We start from the raw sequence: 17,666 nt of genomic DNA, 5'->3' as shown, positions 1-17,666 counted from the left end.
CTGCAGTGACCGGCATGTGTGTGTCTCCTCTGTCGCAACGCACATCACAACACTGTTATAAGTATGCGTAGTTTCAGATTAACCAACACCTCCATCACTTTTTACAATCTAGAATCTACAGCTATATAAAAACTGTTGACACTTTTGTGCAACACTGCTAAGAACAGGAAAGGCTGTCTTAAGGTTCTGTTGCTTATGAGCAGAAGTATTAAATTTACAGGTATGGTCTTCTTTGTTTTGGAAGGTTCAAGGTTTATTTATAAGAACAAATGTTTATGACATCTGTACTTAGACAACATTGTTAAACAAAGCAGAAATGTGTACAGTAATCCCTCGCTATATCGCGCTTCGCCTTTCGCGGCTTCACTCCATCGCGGATTTTATATGTAAGCATATTTAAATATATATCGCGGATTTTTCGCTGCTTCGCGGGTTTCTGCGGACAATGGATCTTTTAATTTCTGGTACATGCTTCCTCAGTTGGTTTGCCCAGTTGATTTCATACAAGGGACGCTATTGGCAGATGGCTGAGAAGCTACCCAACTTACTTTCTCTCTCTCTCTCTCTCTCGCGCGCGTGCGCGCTGACGTAGGGGGGTGTGAGCAGGGGGGCTGTTCGCACACCTAGACGATACGGACGCTTGTCTAAAAATGCTTACAGATTATCTTCACGTTGTGATCTTTTGTGCAGCTGCTTCCTGAAACGACATGCTGCACGGAGCTTCGCATACTTAAAAGCTCGAAGGGCACGTATTGATTTTTGATTGAAAAACAAACTCTGTCTCACTTTGTCTGCTCCTGATGGAGGGGGTGTGAGCTGCCACCTTCAACAGCTTTGTGCCGCGGTGCTTCACATACTTAAAAGAAAAACAGCCCTATTGATCTGTTTGCTTTTAACTCTATCTCTGTGACAGTCAGTGCTCCTGACAAGCACTCCTTTGAAGAGGAAGATATGTTTGCATTCTTTTAATTGTGAGACAGAACTGTCATCTCTGTCTTGTCATGGAGCACAGTTTAAACTTTTGAAAAACAGACAAATGTTTGTTTGCAGTGTTTGAATAAAGTTCATGTCTCTCTACAACCTCCTGTGTTTCTGCGCAAATCTGTGACCCAAGCATGACAATATAAAAATAACCATATAAACATATGGTTTCTACTTCACGGATTTTCTTATTTCGCGGGTGGCTCTGGAACGCAACCCCCGCAATGGAGGAGGGATTACTGTACTTCACAATTATGCAAGCTTTATGTTCTTCACATTATCAGTTACAAAGAGAACCTATGTTAATTGACATCTGCATTCACCATTACACCACCTTAGGTTCTGTTTATGCATTTTACTTAAGCAATGGCAGATGACAGGTTTGCCATTAAATTCAGTGAGTCTTTCCAAAGTTCATGATATCTGAAATGTATTATCCCCTCTTTAACTGTACCCCAAAGAAAAGCATACTAAGTTTAAAACATCTATTTCTGGAGAACAAGTTTGGTGTTTTATGAATGGCAAGTTTACTGTAAAGTGTCCTGTGCCGATACAAATGCTGCAAAAAACTGTCAAATAATTCTTTGAGACCTTAATGTAAAGTTCCCCGACATGATGTGTAGCATGCTGCATATATAAACCCATTCTTACATTTACCCCTTTGTGAGAGGAGACAGAAAAGACAACTTGAATAAAAAACATGTTCTGCAGTCTTAATGGAACCAAGCTTAGCAGACCTTTTCCTTTTGCAAATTAAACAATTTCAAGTTTGCTCAACATAATGCTGACAAAAAGCAAACACTGCCTTTCAGAGTGAGCCGTGCATATCTGCCCTCACATTGCAAGTTACCACTGCTCTTTGTCAAGTAGTTCACATATAAACAAGCCATATATATAGCCAGCATGAGACAAATTTCAGTAAAGTTACTCTTCAACACTGTGTTTTTATCTTTTTAAAAACATTTCTACCTGTCTCAGCAGAAAAAATAAAATTGGAGTACTTTGTTTTTAATATTTCCTTTTACATTTTAATTGTAAAGGATGCTAACATAATAAATGTGTAAATCAATATTCAAAGCATAAAAAAAATAAATTTTGATAAAGGCAATGACTCTTGGCAAATAAATCTCCAGTAAACCTCACATAAAATGTGAATATGTACTGCTGTATCTTTTCAAAAGCTTGCTTTGTAATTTTTGACTTGGCAATCTATTCATAAATAACACAGCAGCTGTCTGACCTTCATCATATTATCTACTGCTATGAGTCTTTGAACAGTCCTAGCTAAGCTCCTGTAAAACTGAATTGCATTATATTAACGAAACATGTTTTTAAGATTTCCTCTTTCTGCCACTGTATATGTGAATAAGCACTTAGAATAATAGGATTGATTGACATATTCCTGCATAGGGCAACTTTCTTCATATGTGATAACTTTGAGCTACAGCACCACATTTTAGTTTTTGACGTTAAGATGACTGTTAACAAACACCACATTTTTTAATCTTCTTGCACATATGACTTGGCCATAAAAAAAGATTGAGAAAAATGTTTTATTGTAATCTAGGAACACCACAAATTTACTTTTGCAAGGTTTATGTTAGTCGATAAGTGCCACAGTTAGTAGCCGAGTTAAAATCGCTGCCGCCTCGTCCAGCATCCTGGGTTCAAATCCTCTGCCTACTTTGCATGTTCTCCTCGTTTCTGGGTGGATTCTCCACCAAATATTCAGGTTTTCCTTTCTACATTCCCAAAGACATGCAGGTTAGGATAACTGAAGTTTCCATATTAATCTAACAGTGAGAGTGTGGCCCCTGCAAAGGGCAGGTGACCTATTACAGGGCTGTTCCCCACCTTGCAAACTAGTGTATGACAATAGGGTATGGTCTCCTGTGAATCCCAAATGTATTACGCAGGTTTAAAATTGTCATGTATTTATATTACTGAATGCTGAACTCTGCCATTGTAAATTTCTCCAAAGGCCCTGGTTGCCACTGAGATTTTATAACTTCAGTATTTATAATGGTGAAATTTTTGCAGTTTGTCTCCTCTGCTACACAGTTTTCCCAATCAATATAATTTTACAAGTCTTATTAATAACAAGAAGTTCTCTTTGCATTCAAAATATCACAGCCTTCTATGTATTTGTTATTCATGAGATGTTTCAGAGATTTTTGACATGGGCCAAGAAAACAGGACAACTGTTTACAGGATGCCTTTGGATTATTTCCATTTCAGGACCTGAATTCCTTTGAAAATTAATTAAGCTTAAATGTTTTGTCTTGAAGGACTCCAAGTTCAAGAATAAAGAATGTTTTGAAAGAACTGTTTATTTGTGTAATTCTGGACCTAAAACTCGACTCTGTGCGTGTGTGTGAGACAGACAGATATTGGCACCAATGTGGCTGTTGGTTTGCACATGTGTTGGCAGAACCCTGCATTTGACTTCTCCCAAAACAAAAACCTATAAAAGATATACACTAGAGGAGGAGTATGATAAAGTAAACAACATAGCATATAATACTAGACTAATGACAAGGATAAAAAAAAAAAAAAAAGTTATTTTATGGTGCTGTCAATGACTTCAATTTGTGAATTGAAATGTAATAGTTACAACTGCTGTACTCAAATGAACGTTAAAAAAAAAAAAAACTGAAGAAAAAGGATATAAAACGAATAACAAAAGGAATTGCATTAATCCACTTCTATATACATTTCTTAAACATAAATTCTTAAAACAAAAGGTTCCTGATCACTACTACTTGAAGCATAATAAGCACACAGCATTTTCTTGGAGTTCATGATGCATGAAGAATTCTAGAAAAGGTTGGTTCAGAGCCTTGTTTTAAATTGTTGGACTCTGACAAACAGACCTGGGTACAAAATTGTATTAGAGAATAAAAATCATAAATGACTATCTAGCAAGGCTTGTGTAATGGCACACCTAACAGAAAGACTTAAAATATGAATATGTTGGGTCCCTTGTAGTATAAACTGGTTAAAACGTATATCTGAATATACCAGACTGTTGCTGTTTTGAGCTTTGTAAGTTAACAGCAGGGTTTTACGGATAATTTTGAAACTGACAAGAAGCCAATGCAGACAATGTATCTTGAGAACACCAAATGCATTTTGAATTTCCCGCCTTGCAAGAAGCAGTACAGATAAACACTGTCAACAATGATCAGTGGTAAAATGAATTTTTTTAATTTAGAGATTGTCTGAAATTTGTTTTTGTTTGGGTGCTGTCATTTAACTTTACAAAAATTGACAAAACACCTTTGAAGATTTTATGTTTGTGCCCAAAATTAAATATACCCTTTTCAAAAACTGAAAAAGATATTATTAATAACTTTGCTAATACTCTAAGTTGACAGTTTATCAGGTATACCCCGTGTCCTTCACACAAATCCTACATTCTAACATGTTATACATCATGAAATGCTTGTGTGTAGTATAAATCAGGCCAGTCAGAGTTACTAGAATCAGTTTAGTCAATGTCATCAATGGATGGATCAATGGAAAAAGCAAGTAATATTTCATACAATCAAGTCAAACTTAACAAAACTAAATTGAACCCCAACCCAAGAGAAAGAGAGGAAGGCCAACAGCCAGAGTAAAACCTTAAAAAGCAGAAAAGAAGGAAGAGAATTCTTTTCCCCAATATAAATGCTTTTTTAAAATTTTACTGATTAGATCCTGCCAGGTTTGAAAAAAGTTATGAACAGATCCTCTAAGTGAGAATTTGATTTTTTCTGATTTCAAATAAAACATCAATTACCCACTGACTTAAAAGAGCTGGGCTAGGATTCCTTCAGTTGAGCAAGATAAGTCTATGTGCTAGTAGGATGGTAAAGACAATTGCCAAACGCAGCTGTTAAAGGCTTAGGTTGTGACACCAAGACTATCTGATAGATGTTCAAAGATTTTTATTCAGAATTATGTTGATTTGATGCATGCCCAAAACATGTGGCCCAGTGAGGCTGGAGTGCGACTGTAACACTTGCAGGTTGGATCTTGCACTGGAAACATTTTGGACAATTTTAAACAAGATAGAAGGATAAAAGATTTTAAGTTGAATAATTGCATGCTTTGCGCATATGGAGGTAGAGTGAATTCGGTGTGTGGCTGCTTTCTACTCCTTTTCTAAAATGTTAAGTAAGAGATCTTTTTCCCCACTGTGCTCTGGAACCTTTGAAAGGAAGGGACTTTAAAATGTTTTATATATTATAGAAATACTGTCTTGAGTCTTCAAAACTGATCAGTATTTCTTCTGGAATAGAAATAGGTGGTAGGTGAAAAAAATTGGGCAGATTCAATTTAGCAAAGTTTCTAATTTGAAAGTAGTGGAAATGTTGATAAAAAGTCAAATTTGAAGTGAAATCGTTCATAGGATGCAAAGACATTATCTATATACAATCCTCTAAATGATTTAATCCTGTACATTTTCCAAACATTAAAAATTGTTGAAGTTTGGGAAGGTGGAAAAAAGGTGGTTTTCGTGTACAGGTGCAACAGATAAAAACTTCTCTGTCTTGAAGTGCTTCTTACATTGGTTCCATTTTTTGAGTGAATGAAGGACAATTGGGTTGTTAGTATATTGACAAAAACTTGTACTTACTGGGGTACAAAGCAAGGAATATAAAGAGGTACTGCAGGATTTTATTTCTATTGTGAACCAAGCTTGTGTATGTTTAGAAATTTGTGTCAATATCCAGGTTTTTATAGTTGTTACGGTATATTTTCACCCAGTAACAAAATCGAAAAGTTAGGTAGTGCCATGCCGCCTTCTGCTTTAGGTTGTAGGATTTTTCGAATTTCAAATAAATGAGGTTATAATTGAATCTAATTTCTTAAAAAAATATTTGTTAATGTATATGGGGATGATTTGAAATAGAAAAAGAAGCTGGGAAGGATATGCATCTTGACAGTGTTGATTCTCCCTGATAAAGTAAGATAAAGGTTAGACCATCCATGCATGTCTTGTTTAAGTTTTTCAATGAAGACAACAAAATTTTGTTGAAAAAGCTTCATATTTACTTGTGATGCTTATCCTTAGGTATTTAAACTGATCTGCGATGATAAATGGGAAGATGTCCAATCTATAATTTAGTGCTACAGTGTTCAACGGAAAAAAATACTTTTTTTCATATTAATTTTGACTCCAGGTATCTTTTGAAATTCTGCTAGTGCTGTTAGGTCTGGTGGCATGGAAATTTGGCCAAATATTATTGAAGAATTTCATCATGAAGGGTTATCAACAGTAAAAATGAGTACACAGGCAATCCTAGCACCGAGAAACGATGATGTCAAACAAATTAATGCCAAAAATGTCGATCGGTTACACAGTAAATTGGTTAAATGCATATCAATAGACTATGCTGAAACAGTTGGTGGTGATCGTGCGGAACATGAAAACATCAACTTTCAATATCCTGAAGAATATCTACAACCGTTAACACTGTCTGGTCTTCCTTCAAACGAATTACTGTAGAAAGAAGGATGTATCCAAGAAAGGTAATGCAGTACATCTTCAGGGTATAACATTACACAACAAAGGAGATCTTGATATGCCATCCGTATCAAAACGTTAACAGTTTCCCGTTAGAATAGCTTTTGCAAAGACAATATACAAATCTCTGAGCCAAACAAACATTCAAAAAAGTCGTTTTATTTAACAGAGAAAGAAATGATATTCAATCACGGACAGTTTCTACGTTGCATTGTCACGATGAAAATCCAAGCACAGAATAAAAATTCAATGCGATATTGACAAAAATTTAATTCAAATAATTGTTTCTACTGAAGTTTTACAGTAAAAGTGTAAGTTTAAAAAGTTTTTGCGTGTTAATTTCAAAGCCAAAGAGAACTAAATTGTATTACACAACAAATAACTAACGCAATATGAAACATAATTTACTTTTAAATTATAATGTTAATTACTCACTGTAATGTAAAACAGTTAGTAAACTGTACATCCACATCCCCGCACACGAGCAACAGAACTGGAAAAGAGGCTAGCCCTTAGCGCAGGCATGGGGGTTGGCGAACGAAGCGGTACTAACATAATAACAAGGAATCTGGAATTTTCAAATCTTACATTTGATCAATTACCTTGTTGCCTGTCCCAGCACAACATATGCCAAGGGCCATGGCTGCTCCACAGCGTACATGTGGGTTATAACTTTCAGAAAGCAAGGAAACAACGCTTGGACACTGTTCTGGAGTCCTGCAGAAAAAAAGGCAAAAAAAAATTCAGACAGTGCCATGGTAATTGCATTATAAAACCAAATAATAAATAAGACAACACTTACATTCCTTCAGTTGCTAGAAAGAACATTATAGCCACAACTTACTCATATTTACACATGATGCCAATAGGGATACTCTAAGCATGCAATTATATTAAATCTTCTAACCTTACTGGCAAAAGTTAACAAGTCATCTAAGTGAGAGTTAAACACTATTCTACTGTATTTGTATATAAAACAAAATGAACATTTCTATACACATGTCAAGACATGAAATTTGCTCATGGTGCTTAATAAAAAGAGTTAACAGCCAATTACTATTTGTTTTATTATACTTGAATTCTAAATAATTTTTTTTATTTAGCATAATTTGTTTGCAAAATAAATAAATAAAAATACTGCATTTCTTAGCCTTCATGTCTCAAAATGAACACTTTTTTCTCTTCCTATAATACAGTAAAAGTAAGGAGGTACTCTTATCTAAGACAACTGACAGAGGATAGAAAGGCGTTTTCAGTATTGACACCAGTGGATCCAACAGTGTTATGATAATATGATTTATGGAAAAAATTAGGTTTCTGTAATATACAGTAAATACTAAGGCAAAATTTTAAGAATTTACAACTTTTCAAATTTTTTTTTTTCCTATTCTTTATGCTACTTTAAAAAGTGAAAGCATCAAGTCAGATCCTTAATACTAATGGATGCTTGTGAGTCATTAAATCTATCCATCTCTTTTTTAAACCTATTTTTTATTAGGGTTTAAAAAAAAATTTAAATGATACATTTTAATATTTTGTATCGATGTACAGTGTTCATGGGTATCGTGAAAGGAGCTTTTAAATAAGATGTATTATTATAATTATTCTAATATGTTAAACTTTCTTTGTACTGTATAGGACTAAAAAGGTAACAAAAATATCAGATATTCCCAAAAAATGACACTTTAGGAGGATAGGGCTCGACATTAACAGTTGCCAGGTTGCCACTGACCACCATTTTTAGGCAATTTGCAATTTGAAGATGAAGGATATACTTATTACATTTTGCACCAAGAAAAAGTCAGCCAAACTAAAGTGAAGATGTCTGGTGCTAGAAATTTGATTAAACATTTAAGATTACAGCAAACAGCAGAATACGCTGGCACTCAAGAGCTTTTACTACATAAGTAAAAACTTCTGTTGTTCTAATTTGCTTCTTTTTATTTCTTCAAAGCACTACACTGTTAATAGCATTAATTAACAATAATACATTTTAGTAGTAATAATGATTTCTTTTTATTTGACAAGACAAAGATTAATATTTTACAAACCCAATAAAGGAACAAGTAAGATAAATGTTGCCAAATATATTAGAAAAATAAGAAGTAAAACAGAAGGCAAGCTGGCAGAGTTGACATGCAAAAGTGTCTGCTGTTAGATTTACTTTTTACATTAAAATATGTGAAGGGTTGCTTCATATGATGTTTGCTATACAAAATGTGTATATATGTATAATTAATCTATTAAAACATATACTCTCCTTTGTTAAAAAAAAAAAAAAGTTTATATTTCTTAATAATTGCAACCTGTGAGGAATTCCTGTGCTGATATTTATAGGGTAGTGATTTGAGATTTATGCCAAAACTAGGAAAACTTTACTTTGCTAGATTTGGGGAAGGCTTCCTGAAGCCAACTCTGGTATTTTAAGTTTGTTTAAGTGGTCCATTTACATTCACTGGTACACAATATTACATGAAAGCAAGATTATAAAATGGATTGCTGGATTTAAGCATGTTCAGTGCACTTTGGTAAATAAAGGACATATCCTGTAGCTGTGTTTTAAAAATAATCATCTTGCACTTTAACTGCTAATTAAGAAGTGTTTTATTTGTGAACACATTATTGAACAAACAATTAATTTAATTATACAACCACAATACTCATAGGCTAGATTTAAACAAACCATATGACACAACGAATGGGTGTATAGAGAGCCGAAATTCTGACATGGTTTAAGTGATACCATCTCAGACAGAAATGCTGTATTGCAGCAGCAAGCTGACAATATAAATGCATCACATCTTAATTACTCCAAATATAGGTTGTTAAAACTTACAACCATAGTTTCATTTTTGGCAACCAAGCGATGATTTTTAAAAATTAGTGTTGAGCTCTAGTGGATACCCATTTCTGACATCTCCAATGCTCATCCTCAAGCTGAAGGACTTTTTGCACAAATATTGTGTGTTTGGAAGTTCTAATTGTGTTTTCTCAAACCATTTTCAAAATAATTTCAAAATATAACAAAATGTCAAAAGAGGACATAGAAGGTTCAGATAACTCAGAGGTCTGCTGCATTTAGCTAATAACTTACTAGTCATTCACTTTTGAATGCTTCTTAGTCCACCATGCATTGGCTGACCACACAAATTCCAGTCACATAAGGGAAGTATCTTTATGTTGTTTTCTTAGCAAGACAGTAATGAAGATGCCTTTGCTCAGAACTATTCATGCCACTGCAAATGAAAAATGTGATTTTTTTGTTTTTGTCTTTCCTGACATGTTGATGATGCTTCTCCTCTCATCTTGTATAATTGCAGCCAAGAAATAATGTCTGAATGGATGTGCAAACTTCACCACTCTCTAAAAAGGTGTGTTTTAATGACAGTGACTCTAGCAATAATGGTATACCACCTAATTTGGTTACTGTACCAGCACCACAAAAAGTTTTACTGTACAAACAGGGGCTACTTCAGACCAATCAGTTGCAGAAATCCTTTAAGGTTTTTTTTTTTTTTTTTAATTTCAAAGGGAAAAGAACTTGGGATAGAGCGTAAAAACTAAAAAAAAAACTTTGGCACACAGCACACTCTTTGCTAGTAGAACTAGCTTTCAAAAGCACTTTGCTCTTACACCATTTGAATTTCAGATGAGGCTTCACTCGCTTGAAAAAGTTTTTAGCTTCGATTCAAATATTTTGACTTGTCAGACCAAGGACAGGATGTCTACACATTGTAAACTTCTAAGTTCTGCCTCTCATCACTGTTTAAAAGGATGATACACCCACTTAGGCTTTTCTTGGCATTAAACTGGGATGTCCACACTTTAATAAGAAAATACACTGCTAGAAAAGCGGCATACGCTACTCTGAGCCTCAAAAGATTTTGAGGCAGTAAAAGAGTGGGAACACAAATTCCAAACAATTTCATTCTGTTGCGCTAACATTCTAAGAACTGACTTTAAACAATTTACATTATTCCACCTACCCCCATTCCCTCACATTTGTAGCAGAGAAGTACAAAAACAGAGCGAGAGCCTTAAACCCAAACAAAGTGAGTAACCTGGCCATTTCAGTGTGGATTTACATTTCAATGAAAGCTGATCTGTATATGTGGCTTCGAAGTAAGCTGTTTCTAAGAAAAACTGGAAAAATGAATGCAATAAGATGCTTTTGAGAGAATATGCAGGCACCTTGTCAACGCCAGATTTATTTTTGAAAGTTATTAGTGGAACCTCTAAAACAGTTGAGACTAAACCATTTACAGACACTCCCAAATTCAAAATTTCCCTTTACTTTTTTTATTTTAATTCTTTACTTTGATGGTTTATACTGCATTTCTGCTTGTTCTTATACCAGTGTCATTTGATGGTGCTATAAAAAGGTGTGAAGGACAATGATTCTAAATATAAGATAAAAGGACATAAAATGACTGGTGCACCAATTCTTTTAATAAGTTATACTTTGTGTGTGTGCGTGTGTGTGTGTGTGTGTGTAAACTCCAGAACTTGTTTAATCTGAGAAATGCTTAAAAAAGGCCAAGGCATGACAAGCAATCATTATAAAGTAATTTAACTACAAAAACTAGAGGAAGCAAATCTATTTCCTCCTGATGTAAATGTTGTAGTTAAGACTTTTATCAAGGAATTACTGAAAGGAAGCAGTTTATCTTCTTAATATTGTTTTAAGAGAAACAATTCAGCTGGTCATGCCCACTCATAACAATAATAAATAACAGAAAGATGATTAAAGGGAAGCATATCATCTTTTGGGCAGAATTCATTAACCTTTAAATGCTTGCAACCAGCACCCACCTGAAGCTGCTCGTTTTTTTCTGATACTTTCTGAAAACTGCCACTGCCGTCCCACCCAATTATATCAAATGAGGCAAGTGATAACATACTGTACATCAGGGATGGATTCAGTAACCAAACCTTGTATCTGTAATGTGTGTTTTCAGAAAATGAAATACAGGGAAACTTTAGATTGCCATTGCTAGTAGAGTAAAAAAATCCTATAAAGAAGAAGCTTTTTCTTGCTCAGGCAGGATTTACTTTATGGAAATTCTAGTCTAAAAAACTTATGTGTAAAGACTGGGAATAAACAAGCAGGAGTAATATAGGGCAACAAAAAAAGTTCATTTCAAGGCTGATCTTTCACATAGGACTAAATAAATAGGGAAGGGTGTCATTGCTTAAGGTGAGGATAACAACTGATTGTATATGTTTCCCACACCTAAGATGTTTATAATTGATGGACTTTTCACAGGAAATGCCACTAAAATATATAGAAAAGCACTTAGACTGATGGATAAACTTTCAGAACATTCTGCTATAAAACCAACCTAATTTAATCCAGTAATTAAAAACCTTATCATTTGAAAATATGCAGTTACTTCCTATACAACTCTGGACATGTGTTTTAAATATTTCTGCAGTCTTGCCAAAGCTCAATTAGGGTGCTTTGTCTAAATTTTAGCTATGTTCCTGTGAAATGAACTCTTGCATTTGTAGAAGGGTTGTCAACCAATAATTGAGATTAGAATATGATATTTTAAAAAAAAAATTTTTCTTAAATTCTTGGCTATACGTCAATGAATGTTGCCATGAGATGCACGTAGACCAATCAAGTACCATTTTCATAATAATATATTAATCTTCCATACAAAGGTGAAATGTGTTGAACAATACCGAGTATTCAAGAACTAGTAAAAGATTAAGGTAAATTAACCAATGATTTTTGGCTACAAAACTGTGATATTACAGATTTCCTTGTATGTTAGCCTCCTTTTCTTTTGGTGGTGGAGAGTGAAAGAACTTTGGTCTATTAGGATGGAAGCAAATAAAGTATCCAAAGAAGACAGAGTTGTTATTATAGACAAATGTGACAAGAAATTCATCTGAGATTTTTCTGCTCTCTCTCATTACATCAGATTTTCATTATAAATTCACTAAAAATTAGCTCTTACACACTATCATTAGCAGGTGTTGGTGAAACATTTACTTTTAAGCTTTCAAACTACACAATTAATATTAAGCACTACGTTCTGCTGTAATGCTATTAAAAACAAAATGAATCCAACCCCTAGGTTTAAATGTGGGTTGAACATTTTCAATTGGGGTCTCTGCAGCAGTGCTAAAGTTGGAGTAGTAATAAAATGCATCACAGAAAAAATCCTACAGATTGTGGACCACAAACATCTGCACCACTGCATATATTTCAATATAAAGCTGTTGCCTCATACCTCTGTTTACCTTAAGGGCCCCTTGGTTTAGGCAGGAAACTCCTCCAAACCCAAACACACACCAAAAAAATTTTTAGGGGTGGGGATAATACACAAAAACTAAGAATGCTGATATTAATGCCAGCGTCCATTTTATAAATTGGATTATGAAAGATATTAGCCACCCCTTTCACTGTAAATGAAATCGTAATTGTTATGGCATGTTTTTCAAAGTGTTTTACCGCCAACATTCATAACAAGCCATTTATTAAAGGAATACTAGTTTCCATGACTCTGACATTATTCTTGCCTGTGGATTCACTCTACAAACTAAAATGTAAACACTCTTAAGAATATATCCACACTCCTATTGTCTAGTATACAAGTTAGGTCAATCAAGACTAGGATGGCTGGATTTCAAAACATAACTCATGCATGTACTAAACAACCGCACCTTAAAAGTTCACTGGTGAATAAGCTTAAATTTTTTTTTTTTTTTTTTTACTTTTCTTGTCTGAGGGGCTATTGAGGTATGATGATTGCTCTGTTTTAGGCTGTAAATTAGTACTAACATTATATAAACCTGAACAGAACGAATTCCATGCAACTGATAGATTGTAATAAAATGTAAATGATACCTTAGTCTAATCTTTAAAAGTACTAATACAGTGTGTTTGTTGTGCAGCATACATTACATAAGCCTACTACTGAATAACCGATTGATATTAACAGTTACAGATGTTAAATTAAGTTTTTAATTTAACTATGGAGTATCACTACTTTATAACAACCCTTACATTAAAGCAAGTACTGACCAAAATACCCTCTCTTACATATTGGGAATGCTGTTTAGAGATATACTTTAAATACATTCATGACAGCTTTCCAATTATATTCAGAGACACTTAAGTCATTAGATTTATAATATTGCAGCAAATGCAAAATACAAATTTATGAACAATTCTGTAAAGATACATTATGTGGAAAAAGTGTGCATTTAAAAGCGAAACAATCACTTTCTTCTTGTCTTTAACTCTTCAGGTGATAGAATTATGCGCTTTGGGAATATTGAAATGTATAATGATACATTATTATACACCAACATGCAGTCAAAGCAGCTGTTAAAATGCAATTTCAGGGAGAAAAACTCAATCACTATACACTAACTGCAGAACAGTGCAGGACATAGGAATACACTTCTATTTTTAGAAAACACACATTTTTTGCAAAAGGCCCAAAGGGAAAAAAAAAAGTCAGAACAGTCATAAACAATGGTAGTGATCTTCTCTCAGGAAACAGAGTTGAGAAAAAGAAAAAAAAAATCTGGCACGAGCCTTCCTACTGGACCACACCACTTCTGCAGATGGTGGAAAAAAACCTAATGTGTAGTTAACATGGCAATGAAATGAACTCAGTCCAATGTTAACTCTAACAGAGAGCCTCCTTTTATGAAACAGTGTGTCACTGCCAGATTACTGGCCAAAAACAGCTAATTAACTGTAAACCCTCTGTAAATGTTAAAGGCCACTAAGAAAGTTTTATTTTTTTTAAATAATTTTGCTAACATATGGTTTCTAGTAATATAGAAGAACTAAAAACATTTATTTATTTATTTATTTATTTTTTAACATTTTCATCATTTGTAAGTAATTTGTTTATGAATAATAAAGCAACCTTGAAATATATTAACTTAAAGGATATTACAAATGCTACACTTTATTCCCAAAAATAATCTATGAAATGGTCAATTATGCCGGTCATCCTCAAGAGATTCAGACTTTATGATGCCATTATTAATACAACATGGAAACGAGTATTTGTGTTGTACTGTGGTTTAGCTTAAGCCTAGGTTTCTCCAGCAGTTGAACATCTTTTTTTGAAGGCTTTACATTTGACAGACAATCCTTCTGCAGCTGTGGCCTTTTTAAAAAAAATTTTTTAATTTCTTTGTCCACAATAGCCTCTAAAATGTTTATCCCATTAAGTTTGTGGAAGCTCTCACATTAAAACATCAGAACATTAAACACTCTTAAGACTGCTAGGTTGCTTATTGTTGAGTGCACACACAAGAGAAAAACAAATTGCTTTTTATTTACTGGTGGTATCCATTACACCTTTTCAAAGCCCTACTCCATTTCCACTGAAAGCCTGTATATACTGAAGTATAAATCCTTATACTATTTTCTGTTTACAATGTATATAATTTTGCACATAATGAACTATGAGGGCATCATCAAACACATTCAGATCTTAATGTGACATTGCTTTATTAATTTAGAGCATTATTATTACTGAAAAAATAAAGATTTTTACCCTTAATTACACTCACTTGTTCTACCTCTCTTCCTCATCTAATACAACTAGTTAGATTTGGTACTATTAATGCAGAATGTCTAAAACATCCTTACAAAGAAAGAAATCCAGAACAAAGAGATACCTGTTCAGTGCAAAGCACTGTGTCAAAAAGTTGAATCCTAAAAATATTAATAGATTTACCATTAGACGTGATCGCAATTTATTGTTGCTATTGGAAAAAAGTAAAAAAATATATTTATAAATAAATGAATAATAATAAAAAAATCACTGTAGCAGTAGCACTGATAGCAGCTTAGAGTATCATTGTACTGCATGGCCCACACATAAACACAAGTACACGCTCACAAGTCCAATTAATATTGGCAATTAACATAACTTGAGCTTCTTTTGGGATGCTAGAGGAAAACCACACAGACATGGGAAGAATGTGCAAACTACACAACAACAACAAGGATCTGAAAACAAGACACTGGATCAGTGAGGTAATAGAGCTAAACACTGCACCACAAAAAGAAATACATAAATTCTGCTTGTTTTTACCACACAATAAACATATCTGGCAATGGAATAAAACAAAATATAATCAACATAAAATATATTTGTTAATGCATCAGGCACTCTAAATGAGCAGAGCCCCAAACAACTATGCTTGCAAATTTCTTTCTTTGATTTCAACATGCAAATTATGTTATGAAGAGATCTGGAAGAGCTCTTAGTCATGTTGATTTGAGTTATGTACAAATAACTGCTCAAACATAGCTTCTCATTTTCTGTAGATAGCCACACTTAAAACTAAAACAGCATCTAAGTAATGCCAAAGCACATTACCTCCCACAACTGCAGGCTTCCACCCAGCTGCAAGACATTCGTCTGCTTCTGTGACGTCTGAACCAGACGTGGGCTGGGGAAATGGTGAGAAAGAGCGGGGAAGAGAGAGAGAGAGAGGAAAAAAGTGTACACAGAGGGTTGCAGGGATAGCTCAGATATGCTGCCTCAAGTTTACAGCACATTTTCATGAAATGGGAATAAATGCAGATGATGGAACGGCTGGAGAAAAATAAATGGGGGAAAAACATACCTAAAATGTCTGAAAACGAGCACGCTCATGTTGACAAAGGGGAAAATGAGGCAACTGAAACAACTGCACTTTGAACAGAACAGAAAAATCAACCGATGTACCCAAAACCCAGGAATGCCAGTGTCATCTTTGGGCCCTCTTTTTAAAAAGGAGAGAATTCATTTTACAGCATTTTCAACTATTGCATGTAGTAAATAGAGGATCAATGTTAAAGACTCATGAAAGGCAAGTTGAAGTTCAATTTAACACAGGTGGATTTTTGTGGGTGTAGATTTATAATAAACAAAAATTATCTTTCAGAATATTAGCTTTATTATGGATTCTGACAGTATGCTTAGAATATAAAAAGAATGGAAACAAAAAAAGCTAACAAATGAGAAAAGTATCTTTTCCCCTTCTGGGGTCTGATCACTGAAACAATACCCTGTGTATGTGATAATATTATTACAACTGCTTGTACTACTGTTATACCAACATATAGTTATAAATGAGAAAATAGAGATCAAAATTTGGGCAAACAATTCTACTTATTTTAACAGAAGCATATTAAACGAGTATATATAATATTAATCTTAATGTAATTTAATAGAAAACAGACTTTTTTTGGGAGGAAGATGGGTTATGGTCTAAACTTGAAGCAAATTGTGACAATCCAGCTTTTTTCTGTCCTCCCTGGCCATTGGACCTTACTCTTATTCTACGTTAATTAATGTTGTCTTATTTTAATTTCTTACTTTGTCTTTAATTTTTTTTTTCTCATTATGTAAAGCACTTTGAGCTACATTTTTTGTATGAAAATGTGCTATATAAATAAATGTTGTTGTTGTAACAGTTTTGCCACAACAAATGGTGATAAAAAGATAGTTTGTTAAAAACTGCTGCCACAAATGTAAAAAGAACAAGTTCAATCCTAACATTTATACATTCATTAATTAGATGTAGCTTTTGATCAAAACAACATGATTGTCAATAACTACACAGTAGCTTTAAAATATGTCTCAGTATGGTCACTTTGCTTTATATACATTGTCAAACATTCTATAAATAAAATAAATAGAGATATAAGGAAGCCAAGAGTAAACGTAACATTTTGCAAAAGTTTCTGTTGTAATAGAGAATTCTCCATCTTTGACAGTTACCAGCCCTCAGCCCTACAAATGATCATTTTTCATCCATCCATCCATCCATTTTCCAACCCGCTGAATCCGAACACACTACTTCATTTTTCAGTTTAAATAAAATTCTTGACCCCTTTCTTGTATTCTTTAAAATATGTTTAGATTTACAGCACAAAAAAGTTAAGGTTAAGGTTCTGAAACCATACACTGAATTTATATTTGACTACAAAGAAAGTGTACTTACACAAGGCTAACTTAAAATTGAAGAAAGAAAAAACCAAACCAAACCAAAAAAACATTTAAAGTTCAGTTATAACTTTCAATGTTTAGTATTCTAATTATGTCTCCTATTCATTTTTGCCTTCAGAAAACACAACTGGCATCTGGCATAAACTGGTATTCAGAAACATCGCATCCTGGATTTAAAAAAGAAAGCTATG

General features: G+C 33.9%; 2 protein-coding genes across 4 annotated transcripts in view; one reads left to right on the top strand and one right to left on the bottom strand.

Moving 5' to 3' along the window:
- The window catches only part of psmd1 (proteasome 26S subunit, non-ATPase 1), a 238,805-nt gene that overhangs the window by 87,074 nt on the left and 134,065 nt on the right, over positions 1-17,666 (bottom strand). For all 3 annotated transcript variants that reach the window (XM_051923647.1, XM_051923648.1, XM_051923646.1), the window contains one exon: positions 7,096-7,210. In XM_051923647.1, coding sequence (XP_051779607.1) covers positions 7,096-7,210 — 115 coding nt within the window. The remainder of the gene's footprint in view (positions 1-7,095; positions 7,211-17,666) is intronic.
- The window catches only part of htr2b (5-hydroxytryptamine (serotonin) receptor 2B, G protein-coupled), a 29,071-nt gene continuing 29,016 nt past the window's right edge, over positions 17,612-17,666 (top strand). Inside the window, exon 1 of the mRNA XM_051923652.1 lies at positions 17,612-17,666. This exon is cut by the window's right edge and continues 566 nt beyond it. The gene's annotated coding sequence lies outside the window, so the exon portion shown is untranslated.

The sequence above is a fragment of the Erpetoichthys calabaricus genome, chromosome 2 (genome assembly GCF_900747795.2).
Source record: "Erpetoichthys calabaricus chromosome 2, fErpCal1.3, whole genome shotgun sequence".
Classification (NCBI taxonomy): domain Eukaryota; kingdom Metazoa; phylum Chordata; class Cladistia; order Polypteriformes; family Polypteridae; genus Erpetoichthys; species Erpetoichthys calabaricus.
Note: the sequence above shows the minus strand (reverse complement) of the source record. Positions and strands in the feature narration are given on the sequence as shown.